The sequence below is a fragment of the Typopeltis vanoorti genome, chromosome 14 (assembly GCF_054136105.1).
Source record: "Typopeltis vanoorti isolate ZY-2024b chromosome 14, IOZ_Tvanoo_1.0, whole genome shotgun sequence".
Lineage (NCBI taxonomy): Eukaryota > Metazoa > Arthropoda > Arachnida > Uropygi > Thelyphonidae > Typopeltis > Typopeltis vanoorti.
In genome coordinates this window covers 122822661-122842507 of record NC_143562.1, presented here as the reverse complement: position 1 = coordinate 122842507, position 19847 = coordinate 122822661, and the positions used below count along the sequence as shown (strand labels likewise).

At 36.0% G+C, this 19847-nt stretch overlaps 1 protein-coding gene across 2 annotated transcripts in view; it reads left to right on the top strand.

Annotated features, from left to right (window-relative positions):
* The window catches only part of LOC150099876 (M-phase inducer phosphatase-like), a 399908-nt gene that overhangs the window by 317162 nt on the left and 62899 nt on the right, over nucleotides 1-19847 (top strand). For both annotated transcript variants that reach the window (XM_090404127.1, XM_090404129.1), the window contains exons 11-12: nucleotides 2130-2263; nucleotides 15810-15927. In XM_090404127.1, the coding sequence (XP_090260253.1) occupies nucleotides 2130-2263; nucleotides 15810-15927 (252 nt within the window). The remainder of the gene's footprint in view (nucleotides 1-2129; nucleotides 2264-15809; nucleotides 15928-19847) is intronic.

Genomic DNA, 19847 nt, shown 5'->3' with positions numbered 1-19847 from the left:
TCACATTAATATCTGTCAACCTTTCTCACTCTGTATCCAATAATGGATGGTGCACGTCAGGACCTGAGATCTTTGTGTTGCTTGTTAAAATTTTAAACTGTTCCCACTATTAACTAAATCTTGCTCTTTGTATACTATGACAAACTGTTTGTGTTTAGAAAACTGAGTTAAATAAGTGTGTTATTTATTTTCTTATTGGTGTATTGTGCTGTAAATTAAACTATGATACAAAAGCCTTCTAACCACCAGATTACTTTTATGTTGAAGAATACACTGCAAAGCAGAGATAGGAAGATTATTTTTCTCCATTTATGAGACTGCATCTGGACTACTGTATGCAGCTGTGGTCACCTAAATTCCTTCGGGATGTGGATGTGATATACAGGATCCAATATAAGTAATATTGCTTACAACAGGCCAGTTAATCCTATCTGCATTGTCTTCTATGGCAGTAAATTGCATATATTCTTCTTGCTAGTTTTGCAAGATGAGAAACCCTGTCACCTTCATATTAGACTTGCTCACCTTCTGATAAAGGTTCTTCATATCCTAGATTGATTCAAAAGATCTTTCCAACCAAAGAGCTTTGTCTATACTAAATGAACTACAGAAACTCTTGATAGCAATACATAAAATTATTAAAAGACTTTTATAGAATTGGCAAATTACATTAGAGTATGTAGTTAGCAAAGCTGTTATGATGAGATTTTTTTTTCTGTGAGGTGGGGGGAGTCATGATTGAGTAGAATGCCAAAGGAGGTTGTGAGTGCTTTTCAGTGAAGAAGTTTCAGTGAAGTAGGATAGGTGTTGTGTGAATAAAAGTTGATCTAAGCCTCCTGCAATTAGTCTTGTAATTATTATGAAGTAATCATATGAAGTAATTATTTCATCCACATGTTTGCATTTATTACTTTGTGACATGGAGAGTTATTATGTTGAAAAGTTAGGGATAAATACCATAAAATTCCTATATTGTAATATGTGTATTTTTTATGCCAGTCCCACTCACGAAGTAGTATGTTATCACAGGTTGCCTAAAGATTACTTATAATTATCCAGAATGTCACTACTGATATATATATGTATATATATGAATTACAATACTATGAACTCAGTAGACCTAATCGCTGGGACAACACACTCAAGTAACAAACATTCTACATGTATCTACCAAACCTATATACTGTTTATCTGTCAGACTGGAAAAGCATGTATCATGACTTGTTACTCCCATAGAAATTCTATCACTCCACACTCCAAGTTTGCAGACAGCAACAGCTTATCTCTGAAAATTATGGGGAATTTGTGAGACCAGACTATCTGTGGTTACCCAAACATGATTATCTAGAAAGTAATATCAAAGAAGTAACTAGCCTTTTTAGTGAGTTTTGGCCTTCTCTTTCAATTAGTGAACCTCTGTAGCTCAGTCAGTAGCAGCACTACCCCCCCCCTTTGGTTGGAAAGTCCTGGGGTTGAATCCTGTCTAGGATACAAGTTTATGGGCTTTTAAAATGAAAGTGGGTTAGCTGATCTAATGTGGACATGGCAAAGTTTTTTTCTCCTCTTTGAAGCTATGGTTTCTCATTCTGCAACACAGGCAAACTTGCTGGAACAAATGCAGTTAGCAGACATAATGTACTGGTCTCATAGCCTTAGTTGCTCTGGCTGTAATTCTGAACAACAGTCAAATCTGTCAGCATTTTGTAGGTCTGCCTGATATTACTGTGATCATAGACACCCTGCCACCAGTTGTATTAATGGTGTTCATCAGCATATATAGCTTTTTTTTTTTCTTTTTTTTTTACTCCAAATGACATCCAACTGTTATTCTCCTCTGATTAACAGATGTTAATCTTTCTATGTACTTTCTCATTGTTCAGCATACATAATCAAAATGGCTTCCAAAGAAACTGCTGATCTCCTCTAGGCAACTCAATTTGCATATTTCATAGTTGCATCCATTTTTCTTCCAGTTGGGGGAGATGTCTCCCATCATTTTTTGATATGATAAGTGTGTATAAATAATTTAAATAATTGAAGAAAATTTGTTTAATATCATTACAATTATTAATAAAGCTTTTCATACATACTTCTTGTATACCAACTTTACTCTTTACCCTTTTTTGTAGGGTGCCAAAAATATCTACACACGAGAAGGGATTGCTGATGAATTTCTTAGAGATTGTGATCGACCTGCTGGAAATGGTCAGAATCATATAATTATCTTCTATTGTGAATTTTCATCTGAAAGAGCACCTGCTTTGTAAGTTAATTATGTTATATTTGTATAAAATATATAGGAACTTTAATTTATTATTTAAAAAGTATTTTGTATGGGAACACAGGAAATAGCAGTTGGAAATAAAACACTATAGAATTATTGAGGATATCTACTTAAATGGCATGTAACAGAACAGACGAGAGGATAAAAAGAGTTATATATGGTAGTATTAGGGGACATGATAATAAATGGGGATGGCCATTTTGCCACTTTTTTTTTGCATGTGTAACATGGGGGATAAGTGGGTAGTGTTAGATCTGTTAGTAGTATCAGAGTATTTGATAATAAATGAGGTGGCCATTTTGTTTTCGGTTGAAGAGATAGTGAGTGATCTTGCTATTTCTTAACTTGGACATTGTCATCTTGTGAAAGTCATCTGCAGGAAAAATGCCAAACATACATATTCTAAACTATAAAAGCAAATAATTATAATTGACTTAAGAAACAGCTTTGAATGATTAGAACTAGGGGGGGGGGGGAACCACTAGTTCATGAGAATTAGTATGCTTTACTCACTATATGCAACACCATTTATAACAACCTACCAAAAAGTCCCCACTAAATTCTCCTAGCTACAATGTCATTCTAAAGGAAATTTGCTATAGCTACCTATTCATCATAACTAAGCCACCGTAACAAATTAGTCCTGCAGTCTTTAACTTCAGGACTAATTTGTTATGGTGGCTTAATTTGCAACAGGATATGTGTTGTGAGAGTTGACTGTAGAAGAACATTTGAAAAGGATGATTGCATTCCAGTAGAATAGTGAACAGGCTGGAATCAAATAGATGTACAGTAATTAAGCAAAAACTTTAAAAAAAAAAAAAAGTGAAGGAAATATAAATCATCTTCATCATCAAATTCCTGATTTTGACAATGCCCTTTGGTTGGAAAGATCTTGAATCCCGTTTAGGATGCAAAGAACCTTTATCAGAGCTTTTCAACTGAAGGTGAGTTAGCCATCACATATGGTGATAGAGGGCTTTTTTCTCCCAGAAACTCAGACTTTTCATCCTCAGAACAGGCAAACTGGCCATTAGAAAACACACAATTAACATACATAATATACTGGCCTCATAGCCCTTGAGTTGCGCTGGCTGTGAATCTAAATGAATAAATCAAATTCCTGATATGCACCCTCTGGGGGGGGGGTGCAGGATATTTATGATAATACTACATGAAAAAGTTACACCATTACAAACTTATGATCAATAATTTTCCTCCGAATTAACCTGCTATATGCATAGGACCATTGTTGTTCAGTTTGTATGTTAATGATATTGGGATGGGTTTTAACTAGTAATATGCAGCTGTTTGCAGATGATGCAAAATTGTGGAGAACAATGTGGAGTCAGCAGATGTTATGGCCTTACAGGAGGACCTGAATAGATTGCACGAATGGGCAGGTAAGTGGAACTATCAGTTCAATGTTGCAAAGTGTAAGGTTTTGAGATTTGGTAAGCAACGATGGAATGCAAAGTATACACTTTGTGGAGGAACTTTAAAGGGAGTAGAGGAGATGAAAGATCTAGGAGTGTGATGGTGGACAAGGACCTGAAATTCAGTGCCCACATTGCACAAGTTGTGAAGGCGTCATGTCGGATAATAGCAATGGTGTGGAGACCCTGACATGCAGAAATAGAGAAGTTATGATGCCATTGTATAAGGCCTTGATCAGGCTTCATATGGATTATTGTGCACAGATTTGTTTGCTGGGTTTTCATAGTAATGAGAATATCTTGGAAAGGGTCTGGAGAAGATTCACAAAGGTGATCAGTGGTCTTTGGAATGTGGAGTTCAAGGACAGATTGAGAGAATGTAAGTTGCAAAGCCTCGTGAATAGGAGGAAGAGGGGGCAGGATATGATTGAGACATATAAGTTAGTCAGTGGTTGTTATCAGGTTGATATGGAAGAGATTTTTCATAAAATAGGAGAGGTGATGGGATAGAACAAAAGGCCATCTCTGGAAACTTTTAAGGAGGGTGTGAGCAGAGGAGTGAGGAGAAGGTTCTTTGCATGGAGAGTGGTTGGTGAGTGGAATGCATGCCTGAGTGTGTTGTGAATGCAGACACATTGAATTAGTTTAAGGTAGTTGGATGAGCATTGTATGGAATAGTGTGTACCTCTTATGATGAGTCTCTGACTCCATGGAGGTCAGATGATGATAATATGTCAAGGCTCCAATATTATCAGATCTTATACAGGTATCCCTCAATTAATCCGGTTAATTAATCCTTCGATATTACCGCGTATATCAAAATCACGTTAATCAGATAAAAGTACAATTCATCCATGATCGATTACTATATTAAGAGTTCATTTTATATGCTACTCTTTTAGGAAAGATAAAAAATGAATGTAAAGTAAATGATTATTATTATTATTTGACACCTCCAGGGAGTTCAAAGACTCATCGAGGGAAGGCACCTGCTCTACAACTCTGTCTCCACCACTCAATTCACCAACTGACCGTAATTACACCAACAGCATCTACTGCCGACCACCACTTGTATTTCCATAGACAATCACAAACATCCATGACCACGGCGGAATTCGAACCCGCAGCCTTTTGGCTGGAGAGCGGATTCGCTAACCACTCGGCCAGCCTGGCTGGCTAAATGTTTAATAAATAATTGTACCTACATTAGTTACTGCAATTTTTTTTATCAAAAGAAGTTATCAAGAGTCATTTGAACAGTTTTAGTTTTTTTCTTATCGGCATAAATTCTACTATAACAAGCAAACTGACTCTCCAGACCTCGGCAAACAAGCATTCATCGATTAACATCTATATTCCATATCCGTTACTTGCTGCTTAAGCAATTCTAAACTGTTAAATATTCCATCCAGTTCTTTGGCTGTTATCTCCTTTGGAACCTCATCTTTCCATTCCATTTGTTCGTTGTCTTCATATGCACGTTGTTGTACAATTTCAGGAAGATCGTTGTTACTGAAATCTTCTGAATTTGAATCCAATAATTCTTTAACATCTTCTGCATCAACACCGTCAAAACCAAGGTCTTCACCAATTGCAATGATTTCTTCAATCATGTTGTTCACAGGATTTTGAAAACAACCTAAGTCATTAGCACATTCTGGCAAAAGGTTTTTCCAAACAGCTTTCATGCAGCTAGTAGACACTTGCTCTCAAGTTTCATGAATGTTTTCAATTGCATGTTTAATGTTAAAATTTTTTCAAAATTCTTGGAGCGTAATCACATTTTTTCCTGTTGTTGTTTCTACTACCTTTGAGAATGTCTTTTTAAGAAAATAGGCTTTGAAAGTTGCAATAACACCCATGTCCATAGGTTGTAGCAATGGTGTTGTATTTGGTGGGGAAAATAAAACTTACACATTCTCACACAGATCATTAAGAGAATTTGGATGACCAGGTTGCATTATCTAAAAGCAAAAGAGCTTTGAAAGCTAAGTTATTTCTCTTGCAATAAGCTTCAACTGCTGGGTAAAATAAGACTTAAACTAATCTTCGAATAGACTTGGGGTAACCCAGGCCTTCTGATTCACCTGCCAAATTACAGGATAAGAGTTCTTGTTACATCCTTAAAAGGATGTAACATCTCTTGGGTTCCGAGTTCAGTAGACAAGCAGCGGCTTCAATTTAAAATCTCCATTAGCATTCTCTCCAAGCATAACAGTTAAGCGTTCTTTTGATACTTTATAAGCCAGGCTGCCCTGCTTCTTTTTTTTATAAAAAAAAGTTCTAGATGGCATTTTTTTCCAATAGAGGCCAGTTTCATCTACATTGAAAATTTGGCAGTATCCGTAGTCATTTTCTTTGATAATTTTTTGCAGCTCAGCAGGAAATGGAGATGCAGCATCTTCATCAGCACTTGCAGCTTCACCTGTTATTTTCACATTCTTTACTGCAGCCCTAGATTTAAAATTTTCAAGCCAGCAAAGGCTGGCTTGAAAATCTGCAAATTTTGAATTATGTGATATTATATGCACTAATTCGATTTCTCTTTAAGAGACAATGATCAAATCATTGCCTCTTTAGCATACTGTGTGAAATGTAACATAGCTTGCCTCTGTGTATATATATATATATATATGTGTATACTCCAGATGATGATCTTAATATGAAGGTCGAAATGTCAGGAAATGAAAATAATTATTTCTAACCCATTTGTAGAGTCCATTGTTTGTCTAAAATGAATGCTAATCACTGAGCAACACTGAAGGGAAAGAAACCAAAGAATGATCCTTCACAACATTTGGAAGTCATTAATTATGTGTAACACTGAAGACCTCTCCTATGCCAGCACATACAGAGTTTACACAACTATGTAGAGACTGCATGCAATATGCCAATTGATACTCATAATTAAACTATCACTCCAGTGTTTTCAATTTATAGATATTAGTGAGTGTTGGAAAATTGTGGTGTGTGGCAGAATGAAGGGTGAAGTACTGGACGTGGGTAGAAGGAACGACAGGATCATGCGAATGAAATTGGGTCTTGGAGAAGAGCGGGTGGTCGTATTATGTGTATATGCCCCGCAAGTTGGTTGTACAGCAGAGGAAAAAGATGAGTTCTGGAACGTGTTAGATGAAGAAATGAGGGAATTGGAAGAAAATGAGATGGTGATTGTCGGAGGAGACTTGAACGGGCACATAGGAAGACAGAATAGAGACTGTGAAAGGGTGCATGGTGGCCACGGAGTGGGAATGATGAACCAGGAAGGAGAGAGGGTTGTGGACTTTGCAGTAGTGTTTGATCTGGCAATTGTGAACTCGTTTTTCTTCAAGAGGGAAGAACATTTGATAACATTTAGAAGTGGTAACAACAGCTCACAAATTGACTACATTTTGACTAGAAGAAAACATCTTAAGGTTGTGACAAATTGTAAGGTGATTCCAACAGATCAAATAGCACAACAACACCGACTGCTGTGCGCAGACTTTAAATTAAGATCGAAGATAAGAACTTCTGGTTGCCATGGGATGAAGACAATTAAGTGGTTTCGCTTAAAAGAAGAGAGTGTGAGGAATCATTTTAGGGAGAGAGTGTTAGAGAGGATTTCGGATGGACTGGAAAGTGTACAAGATTGGTGGAAACATAATTCAAAAGTAATCCTGAGCTGTGCAATCGAGGTGCTTGGTGAGACATCTGGAAAGATTAGAGAGCAGAAGGAGGGTTGGTGGTGGAATAATGATGTACAAGCGGCAGTGACAGCTAAGAGGAAGGCAAAGCAGAAGTGGGATGAGTCAAGAGTGGAAGAGGACAGAGAGGTGTACAAAGAGAGAAAGCAAGAAGCCAAGAGAGTTGTGGCACAGGCGAAGGCCATGGCATATCAAGATCTGTATGATCAATTAGAAACAAAGGAAGGACAGAGAAAAATTTACCAACTAGCGAAATGTAGAAATAAAGCAGCTAAGGACATCTTACATGTGAGGCAGATCAAAGATGCTGAAGGAAGAATATTATGGAGGGATGTGGACATAAGAAACAGATGGAAAATATACTTTGAGGGACTTCTGAATGAGGAAAATGCAAGGACTCACAGAGGAGATGGGCAGCCTTCTGAGGGGATGGTGCAGAACATCAGTAGAATGGAAGTGATGGAGGCCATGAAGAGGATGAGGAATGGAAAAGCGGTGGGCCCCGACAGAATTCCAGTGGAGGCATGGAAGGCACTGGGGGAAGAGGGAATTGACCTGCTGTGGGACCTGTTCATGAAAGTTTGCCAACAGGAAAATATACCCGAGGAATGGAGGGAGAGTACTCTTGTTCCCATCTACAAGGGTAAAGGGGATGCACAAGACTGTAAAAATTACAGAGGAATAAAGTTGATGTCCCACACAATGAAGATCCTAGAAAGGGTTCTTGATGGTAGATTGAGGGAGGAGGTGGAGATTGCAAAGGAACAATTTGGCTTCATGCCTGGTAGATCAACAACAGATGCTATCTTTGGGTTACGACAGATGATGGAAAAATATCGAGAGAAACAAAGGGAGCTACATCTGGTATTTATTGATCTGGAGAAAGCATACGATAGAGTGCCAAGGCAAGAAGTCTGGAGGTGTCTGAGGGAGAAGAAGGTGCCGGAGAAATATGTCAGGTTGTTTTGGGAAATGTACAGAAATGTGAAGACAAGTGTTCGGACCTGTTTGGGACAGACAGAAAGTTTTCAAGTAACAGTTGGCTTGCATCAAGGGTCAGCATTAAGTCCGTTTCTGTTTAATATTGTGATGGAGGTGGTAACAGAGGAGGTGAGAGAAGATGCACCTCGGACAATGTTGTATGCAGATGACATCTTGCTGTGTGTAGATTCAAGAGAAGAAGCGGAAACTAAACTGGAAAGATGGAGAAAAGTACTGGAAGAGAGAGGTATGAGACTGAGCAGAAGTAAGACAGAGTATATGTGTTGCACAGTGGGCGGTGGCCAGGAGACAGACCTGGAGCTGGAAGGAAATGTCATCAGGAAGGTGAGAGACTTTAGATACTTAGATTCGACAGTGGAAGAAGATGGAGGAGGTGAGAAGGAAGTGGGATGCAGGATACAAGCAGGTTGCAGGAACTGGAGGGAGATGGCTGGAGTGTTATGTGATAAGAGGGTGCCGATCAATCTGAAAGGCAAAATTTATAGGACAGTAGTGAGGCCAGCTATGACATATGCTATAGAAACTGTGGCCCTGAGGAAAAATAACATTAGCAGGATGGAAGTAGCAGAGATGAGAATGCTTAGGTGGATGTGCGGTGTGACCAGAAAGGATCATCTGAGAAATGACTATGTCAGGGGAACAGTGAAAGTTACGAACTTAGGAGCGAAAATACAGGAGGCAAGGTTGAGATGGTTTGGTCATGTGATGAGGAGGGAGGACGAATATGTGGGAAGAAGGGTCATGCAGATGGATGTGCAAGGAAGGCGGAAGCGTGGGCGGCCAAAGAAGAGATGGAGGGAGCTGGTAGAAGAGGACTTGAAGATGAAGAACTTGGATGTGGTGACAGCCCAAGACAGGAAGGTGTGGAGGAGACTCATAATAAACAGTGACCCCACTTAAGTGGGAGAAGCTGCAGAAGAAGAAGAAGAAGAAGTGAGTGTTGGAAAATTTTTATTTTTTGTTGGTTATTTTATGCTTATGTTAAGCAACCTCCTGAAGATGCTGTTAGCCATACAGACAGTGAAATATGCTGAGGAAATATGTCTAGTATAAATAAAAATATATATGTCTACAAGTTATCTATTATTCAAGCAAATCTACCTGTGAATCAAATACAATACCATGCTTTATGTTTTTTCTTGTTTTAGTAAGAAAAATCTGTACCATAGGTTTTAGCCTCAGGTGAGTGGCATTAAAAAAAAAAACTTGTTTCGACATGAACCGTCCTATCTTCTCTTAAATTTAAACTGTCACGTAGGAAATACAATCTAGCATGTATTTGCTATTTCTCTTTTTGTATGAGATTATGACAAGGTAGAATTTTACCTTCCTTTCTTCCACTCCTGTGGGATTCTATTAACTCCAATAAACATGAGGTTAAAGGTAAGAAGTAGCTGAAACATTTCATATCTAATACAATATTGCTGATGTTCTATGACTAACAATCCCAAGCATTTCCTCTGTGTTGAGATTTAAGTCACTTTATATCTCACTTTAATCTGTTAAGTATAACTAGTACTCCTATTTTTGTGGCTGTCTTGAAAGAGAATTAGAAAATAGTTTGAAATGGACATGATTAAAAACCCCTTTCTTAGATTCATTCTTTTATTGCTGTGCATACACCTTGAGACCTGCTTAAAACCAGAACTTTTCTGACCTGTTTAAATCTCTTCTCATACTCTCAATTTTCACAGTAAATTTATTGCAGTCCACATTCCTTATTATTTGTGGATCTGTTCATTTACCTAAAAAAGAAATTAGTCGAAACACTAAATTAGTTGTATACAAGACAGTGTTCAAACCGATTTTAACTTATGAATTTGAGAGCTGGGTTAGAAATAAAACACTTGTCAAAGACTGGAGACCTCTGATATGAGAGTTCTGTGAAAGATTAGTTAAGTGGACAAATGGCAGTATCACATCAAGAATGAGGATTTTAGGAAAGAATTTGCCATTATTAGCATTCAGGAATGTGTTAGAGCTAATCTCAGGTGGTATGGTGACTAAAACAGAATAGGAGGGGAAAGATTAGCAACACAAGTGTTCTTTGCCAGGAAAAAGAAGTTGTAGATGGATTGATACAGTAAAAAGCACCTTAAAAGACAGAGATACAGATATCCCTTGCATAACGTGGGATTTGATTAACACGGCAAAATTAATTGCGACAATCTCATGATGTACGTGGCAAGAGTTTTGATTAATGCACCTTTAAATTTACCACTCAAAAACATGCAAACCTCATGCCGTGAGCATGATGTCATTCCCCATTCCTCCCATGCAGCCCTGCTCCCAGAACCTGAGTGCCAGTCAGTTACTTCACTGCCATCATTAAAAGTGGGTGTATTACAAGCTCCAGTTGTTCTGCTGTACGTATTTACAAATTACATTCTTCTTAAATTTTACAGCCCATTAATCATGTCGAAGAATAAGAGCAATCCCACAATCAGGTTATTAAGTGAAAAAAAGAAGAGGAAAGTAATTTCCTTAGATACAAAACTTGATATAATTAAAAGATTTGAACATGGTGAAAGTAAAAAAGGAAGATCGGAAGCGAATTTGGTTTTAATGAGTCTACGATATGGACTGTTTTATCCAATACTGATGAGAATTGCAAGTAAGGTAAAGTTGCATCTACATCTGCAAGTATGCAATGCACATGTAACTGGAGCGCTATGGTTGAAATAGAATCATTCTTATCAACCACCATAATCTTAACAATAATGATGGTCTAAAAAGCGCAAGAATATGGAAGGCACATATTCTACCCACATAACCTTTCTCCATAAGAGTTAATTATAAATAGAACCATCGGTAATCCAGGATCTTAAATTTAATATAATGATGGTCGTTAAATTAGGACATCTTTTTGCCTGTAATAAAACTATCTATGAAAGAATGTTTCTCTGATGTTGTCTCAAATAGAATATTGCTTTGATGTAGTTATTTTATTTCATTTATTTATTTTAATTTTATTTTTGTTTTCATTTTCACTTAGAGGTCAGGCCAGAAGAATAACTATCAATCAGATCATTGTATCTTTAGCATACTGTGTGAAATGTAAAATAGCTTGTCTCTGTATATATATGTGTGTGTATACTCCAGATGATGACCTTAATATTAAGGTCAAAACATCAAGAAATTAAAATAATTATTTCTGACATGGTTGTTGAGTCCATAATTTGTCTAAAATGAATTCCTCGGTTTCTGTTTAATATGCCTTTTGAGCAAATCACTTCAGAGTTGAACAGCTTGTTGAAGTAATTCTCTTCTAAGTAGGGTATGGAGGATGATTGCCAGTTTACTGTGTGATGTTCTTAGAGGATGTGTGCTACGAGTCCACTATTTTCTTCCCTTTTGTTTTCAACATGCCTATATTTTCTTTGTTCTGGATTTCAAAAAAACTTATCCCAGGTTGACCTACATACATCACTCCAGAAAAACATGGAATCCTATATACTCCCAGATGTTTATAAAATGGAACTTTGTCTTTAGGTGAACATTGAAAGTTTCGTAAGGTGTTGTCCAGTTTGAAGGCTTTTCTTGATGCATTGCCAATGTATAGAGTGAATACTATGGCTTTGTAATTCATTTTTGGGTTATCATAGGATGCAAAAAGGTACTAAAACTTTTTTTTTTTTTTTAGTAGACATTTCAGAGGAACTGGTTAAATAGGATTTGAAGTTCTTGTTTTTGTTTGATTTCATCATTTTTCAGTATGTTTAAAGCACGACTTTTCATGTGAAAATACATACTTCATGAATTAGGTATAATCAAGGTTTTGATTATACCTAATTTTTGTTGTGGGTGATGGAATGAAGCATCTGTGGGAATTAATGACATTGGCACCAGAAATGAAAGGGGAGAAATGTTAGTGGAATTTGCAGAAGAAAGAAATCTAAAAGAATGAACACTATTTTTCAAAAAAGTGTTCATTATTTACCTGAAAATAAATAAACCTGAATGGAACTGACAAGGATGAAATTGATTATATACTAACAGATAAACCATATATGGTACAAGCCATAAATATTATAAACAAAGTCAGGTTAAGCAAAAGATCATAGATTACCCGAAAGCAAAATAGCAATAAACCTAGGAATGGAAAGACAAAAACTTATTTAAAAAAAAAGAAAAGAATGAAAGAAAGAAAACAAGAAACAAAAAGAATTTCAAGTAAATTTAGAAAAGACCTTAAGAAATGGACCCAATTCCAAAATATTGAAATTTTCAACAGTATCCTAACACAAAAGTATAATAAAGAATGCTAGAAAATTTATTTGGGAATTCAAAAAGACCAAAAATAGACAATTTAAAAAAAGAAACCAAAGACCTAATAGAAAAAAATAGGAACATGATACAATATATACACATAGTGTATGGAAACATAGTATATACTGAACTTTGAAAAACAATAAGGGATAAGATAGGATATCAGACATTTCAATAAAAATGATAACAGCAATAGAAAATAACAATAGTACAAAGAAAACCTCTTGATAATGGAAGTAATCTTTATAGGACAGGTGTAAAGGATGAAAATGGAATACTGATTACAATAGAACAAACATATGCAGATTATAGGCAAAATTTATCATGAATTATACACAAATAAGGAGAAAGTAATAGAGAACAAGAGAGAAAAGGATACTGAAAACTTTGAGTATACAATCAAAAGTGTTAAAGTAAAACATGCATTTACAGAAATGAAAAGGCACCTGGACTTGATGGAATGGAATACTAAAAGAAATGTTTAAAAATTGAGAGGATTTCTTGCATATAAAACTAGCAGAATTGTATACTGAGTGTAAAAACAGGAAAAAACCCTAAAAGAAAGGTGATTAAACTAACATAAGAAATTGTAGACCTATAATCCTTTTCCCAGTCCTTCATAAGCTTTTTGTAAAAATTTTAGATGGCTGAATAAACAACATACTCCATCAAACAAAAGAAACCTGGAAACCTCGTACAACAGCAGTTTATTTATTTATTCTTATGGCAAAAGGAATACAGAACAGCTACGGGTTAATGTCCAGTCTGGAAAGCCAACCCAAGGCCTTGCCTGTCACCTTGTGGATGTCCTGTAGACCACCACTGTGAAATTGGCGCCTTGGGCAGTCATTCACAATATGAGTAATTGTCTGAGCCATGGGAGAACAATCACAATAAGGGTGTTCTAACAGCCCCCATTTATGTAGTAGGTAGCCACATCTGACCTGGTTAGTTCTGATCCGGTTGGTTGATGACCAAATCTTCCTAGGAAGAACAAAACCAAGCTGCAGAGCATAGGAATCTTCTACCAGGAAGCTGTTTGTTGGGAGATTGTTGGACCAGTATCCTCTCCACATGTCAGATGTTGATGGCAGGGCAGCTGAAGAGAATTCGTCCATGGACCAGAAAGGCTTTTTAGACTTTGGGCAGGTTGCTCCTGCCCCTGCAGGTGTGGGTTGCTGATTGCTTTATTAAATTCTTTAATCGAGGCTTGTCTTCTCCATATGTTTTGAGGGGTTCTTCTCACTGTCCCACTAATTGTGCGCATGGTAGAGTTTAGCTGGGTGTCTATAATTTTAGCATGTGCACTTCTTTCCCAGACAGGGGCTCAATATTCTGCTGCAGAGAATGTGAGGGCTAGTGCAGATGACCTCAGGACTTCTGCACCACAACTCCAGGTTGTTCTAGCAAGCCTTGAAATTACATTGTTTCTCGTATTTTAATTTTGTTGGACAGGTTGGTGATGTGCCTTTTATAGTTTAGGCTTCTGTCCAGGCTCACTCCAAGGTATTTTGGGTGAGGCTCATTTTTCTACCTTTTTTCCACGGAAAGACAGGTTAAGATGTCAATTCGCCTCTGCCTTGTTCAGGTGAAATACTGTGGACACAGTTTTTGTTGGATTTGGCTTCGAGTACTACTGCTTGAAGTACTCTTTCAGGATGTTCAGGTCTATGTTCAAGGTTCATTCCATGTTGGCAAAGGAAGTAGAAGGCTGTCTCAATTCCCCCCACACACACACACACCAGCAGTATGGTGGGATGATGAGATAACAAGATGTTATGGACATTTATGGTAGACAGATACAAGATTATCCAAAATGGAAGAAGCATGGAGAGGCAATCATCCAGCAGTGGACTGAAGAAAGGCTGATGATGACCTGAAATATTTTACCTGTTCTATAGGTTTTCTAATGAGAAATCATTTGAAGTTTGTGTTCCTGCATGTTTTCATTGTTTGGTCTTTTTACTGCTGATTTTCAGCAATAAAAATCATGAAAATGCATAAAAACCACACCGAATTTGTCCACTTTATTCACTTCACTATTTGTTCATTTTTATTCACTTTACAGAATTCTGGAGACTTGTATTATATTTGTTTAGAAGTACATTATTTGAATAATCATTTGCAAACAGCTATGTTTGCTACCTCTGATATGATGTTTAATGCCATTTGCTTTCACAATGTCATCCACATAGATAATGAATAAGAGTGGAGATAGAGTGTACCCTTGTCCCACAATTTATTTTATATTACACCACCTTCCTGTAACATAGAATATATATTGCTCTGTATAATGTTCCATTTATCCTATATAAACTGTAACTTTCTGAACAACTTTTTACTTGCACCTTGTCAGATGCTTTTTCAAGATCTACAAAACTTAAGTACATATCTATGTTACATTCCCCCAATTTCTCAACTCTTTGTCATAAAGTGAAAATCTGATTCTGATGACCACGATTTGGCCTTGACCCAGCTTCTCCAAGTTTCTCTTCCACAATATATCGTAGCTCCCTTCTCATGTTTACTTCTTATATTAATATTACCTGATACGCTTATTATTGAAATTCTCCATTTCTGATTTTGATTTTTTTAAATAGTCTCCAGAACATTTGGCCACTTTCCTGATAATTTCTTTTCCAAGACTGCCTCTTTAACTTCTTGCATCCTTCCTTCATTGTGTTCTTATTTTATCATGTCATTACAGACAATTTGACTACATGCTTCCATAGATGAATCGGTTTTTTTTTTTTAATAATGTTTATATAGTTTAGTGTACAGTTCACTTGGAAAAGCAGTTCATAGTTAATTTTTTTTAAACACTTTCTTATGTATTGTTCTTTTAAGTGTGATATTCATTTTTATCCTACTTAAAGCTAAGTAATGATCACTTTAAAATTCAATTTTCAAATTTCAGTAGAGTGTGTAGTTTGACTTGTATGTCTATTGAAATGACCAGTGAAATATTAATGTTTGAATAAAAACTGAATTTATTCTGGTGAGTGCTTGTCATGTCCACTTAATTTTCAGTTGAATGGGCTATTGAATGCTATCTGATTTCATACATGCAATGCAATTGCAAGATCTGAGTAAGCTTGTTTTTTAACATAGTTTTTTCTTGAAATTTTTCAGGTACCGTTTTTTAAGAAACATGGATAGAGAACTTAATAAAGATTGCTATCCTTTGCTTTATCATCCAGAAATGTATATCTTAAGTGGAGGTTATAAGACTTTCTATGAAAATTTCAAGGTAACAGAACTAATTAACTTACCTCAGAAATGGTAATGTTACTTTCTTTGTATTTAATTAGCTGAGTTTTGGATTCTAAGGGATAGGGTCCAATCATGCATTTCTAATAAGTCTTCGCTGTAATTTTCGGTTGAATATTCACAATGAGTATATCCAGTAGTATGATTGCCCACACATGGCCATCATTCTACAAGATTAGTTTTATTTCTAATATGTAGAAAACAAAACAAAACAAAATAAAATCAACGCATTGTTTCCTTTTCTAATTCATTTCTATTCTTTAGCTGCTGCTCTTAGACATGAAAATGATATACACATTTTCATTCTGAGAGTTCTTAATTCATATATCAGATATCGAAAAGTCTTTTCACTTGGTTATACTATAAATTAAACATGCCAAGAAATTATATTCTTGGTTTAATCTTTTATCCAAGTGTAAATAAACGAAGGTTAGTGGCCCTTCTTAGCATTATACATGTCCAAAAGGGGGTAGGAGTTGCATTATGAGATACTAAGGCAATTGATATGAGGCCATTAGTCTCTATATGCAAATAGCCCAGTCATGAAGAACTTCACATGCTGTTATATTACCCTTTTTCTATATTTTCCCTTTTAGCCTTTAAGGTTAGTCTATACTTAACTCGTTGTTCTCTAAAATCTTTCCCCTTTTTAAGCAAACAAAATCTTTGGCTGCGCATAAGTTTAATCACAGGTAGGATACTTAATGATTAGGGCTTTGTCCTAGAATGAGACGCGCCCATTAAACATATCTTCTGAGACAGTCCACCTGATAAGCATTGACAAATTTATTTTTTAACTGCGCCAGCCAATACCGAGGATAGATGAGATGAGATTCTTATCCAGGATGGTCTCTCAGAGTGATACACAGTAACTAAACTACAATAAATATCTAACTTCTGTTCACTATATTCGTGCATGCAGTCGTGGTCCACTTCATTAAATTATACACGTGGGTTCTTCCCGCTAAGTTCGATAATATTTTTTATGAGTGGCTGTTTGAATTCATATACTAGACCAGATTAGGCAGGTACTAAGAAACATATTTATTAATTAAAGAAATGATACATGAAAGTCTTACTACTAGGTAATCTGAATCAAATTTTAGTAAGACCTCTGGTTCATTACTACTAATGAAATACATGAACAAATTTGCTTGGACCACCTCTATATGTAACTTAACATTATCTCATCACAAGTTATCACACATTCTACACTCACGTGGTCACTTAACTATGAATTAATTGTGTTGAGTTAAGTGTTATAACTTAAGTTATAACACTTAACTCAACACAATTAATTCATACAAATTAAATAGAGCCCTTCTAGGCAGACAGTTCTCAAACAAAGATGGGTCTATGCCAAGTTGGAGGCAGTTCCTAAAGTTGCATATAATAAGTCCACTACACAAATGTTCTTTGGAAAACACACAATTCCTTTAACTGGAAAATATAGCACAAGGGGGGTCTACATTACCATCTCTGAAATGATACTCACTCTTTTCTTCTGCCTTGTCTGGGCATCAAGGCTTCTTCTGAGTTTGCTGCTCGTCTGGCCATCTTTGACAACTGTACAGCCAGATTCTCAGCGGGAAGGGTGATATGGCTCAGGAGCTTAGCCAGAGCGGACGGCATCTACTTGATTCTTCCATCGCACGATATAGCATAGCTATCATTGTGTCCCATTTTATGATTATTATTCCAATTAGTAAAATTCTGCTCATCTATGTACAAGTTTTATCTATGTACGAGATATCACCAAAAAATACAAATATTTAACTTATTTCTCCCCTTAGGTGTCCCTAATATTTATATTATACTGCGCCTTTTGGAACATTTAGTTTCAGATATAAAATACTAAAACAAGGAGCAATTACTAAAATATGTCTGAATGTGGAACAATATTGCAGTCGTGACACTTTATCTCGTTTTATAACACATTAATTTCCCGCGTGATTAGGTTCGTACGTTTTTCAAGTGGTGCATTGGGCAGCAATTTCAGACAACTGTTTTATCAATGAACAAAGGTTTATTAAGCTAATTAGCATGGTACAATTCAATTTCTAATTCAATTCAATACTAAGAAAACATTTTACAAATTAGCATTAGCTTATCACAAATATTTGGCTATGATCCTATATGGGTATTACGATCATGCCGCCATAACAAATTCAACTCATACAACCATAAGTATAATCCCTTATTTAATTAACACATTAGTTAACCCTATATTAGTCTTAATACTCTATATGCTGTAGCACCTGGACATGTGATCAACTCACTCTATTTTGCTATCTAAAACTATGTAGATTAAATTATCCTTTCACTGTACTAACACATAACTTTGACATTTAAAACTTTCCTATACGTTACAATAGACATGCATAATTCTCAGGACACATGAATACCTATATAATTAATATTAAATAAGCATACTCTCAGTATAATCAGTCATGTACTAAAGTCCTAGTATAAATTTCCGTAGTCTCTTCAACAGTTTAGTAATAGAATAATGAGTACAATTACAGATGATCTTCAGTTAACACGAGATTTTTACAGTACCTTTTTCTCTTGAGTTTTCTATATTGGTCTCTACCTTTTTTCCGATTGAACTATCCGGGTATGATCTCTCCTATAATCTGTTACTCCTGAGTTCTTTTGGCATTGAACTGTGTTTATGCGATCTTAACTTTTCGTAATTAAGGACACACTTTGAATCATCTATATAATAGCTGTGAAACTCTTCACGTGGACACCGACTTCTTTACAGATTTCTTTTCCTTCATAGTCGTCACTTGACGATGAAACACATAGAATATACCTTCTTTCCCTTTGACTATATGGCATTCCTCTTTTCTTACCATAGGAAATACGGAATCAGAATCCCGCTCACTTTTGTTTCCTTGTTGTGACGACGGAGATATAACTCCAATCCCGCCACTCAGGAAAACCGCTTGAAAACCTATACGAAGGAGCTCTTGAAGAAACTATCCGGGAAAAAAAAAACAAAAGCCTTGTGTGTGTGTGGGGGGGGGGTTCTAACCCTTTTATACGGTACCTTCTTTAATTTCTTTTCTCCGCCCCTTACTTGATTCAACTTCACCGACCAATTAGGGTGGCGTTTTTCTTTTCTAGCCTCTAATTTAATCCCCCTTCCAAAATTTTTCTCTAAATTTACTGAATATTTTAATCTCTAGCCTCTCACATACAATTTCTTATGATTAATCCTTTTCTGTCTTACTTAGCTAAATTTTTTTTTTGTATCATATCTGTAATACATTCCTTCTTTTATTATTTAGTTTAACAAACACTTTTTTTTTTTTTTTTTTTTACTTGGATGCAAGAATATTTCTCTTTCTTTTAAATAATTCATCTATTAGCTTTTATACAGGGGTTTTATTTTATTTGCTCTTCATTTTACACCATCATAACTGAGAATTCTACATTCTTAAGGTATCAGGGTGTAACACTATCCTAGTCCAAGGAAAAAGCTAGCCCTATTCCATATGATGCGGCAGACGACTAGGATAGTGTTCTCTACCTATTTTCAAAGAGATTTGTTTTTGAATAAAAAAAATGGTAATTCTTTTTCTTGGTTTATTCAGGACACAACAATACAAACTTTGTTTGCTGACACTTGGATAAAGGATTAAACCAAGAATATAATTTCTTTGCATCTTTAATTTATAGTATAAGCAACTTTCTGTGATCCAGTGTATTTTAATAAGAAGGTGATATACCTTTTCACTACTTCATCATCATCAAACTCCTGACATGTACATGATATGATAGTACTACATGAAAAATTTAGATCATCACTAACTTCCTATCTACAATATTGCTCCAAGTCAGTCTCTTACTTGTCAAGACTCCAACATTATCAGATCTTATATTTCTATCGCC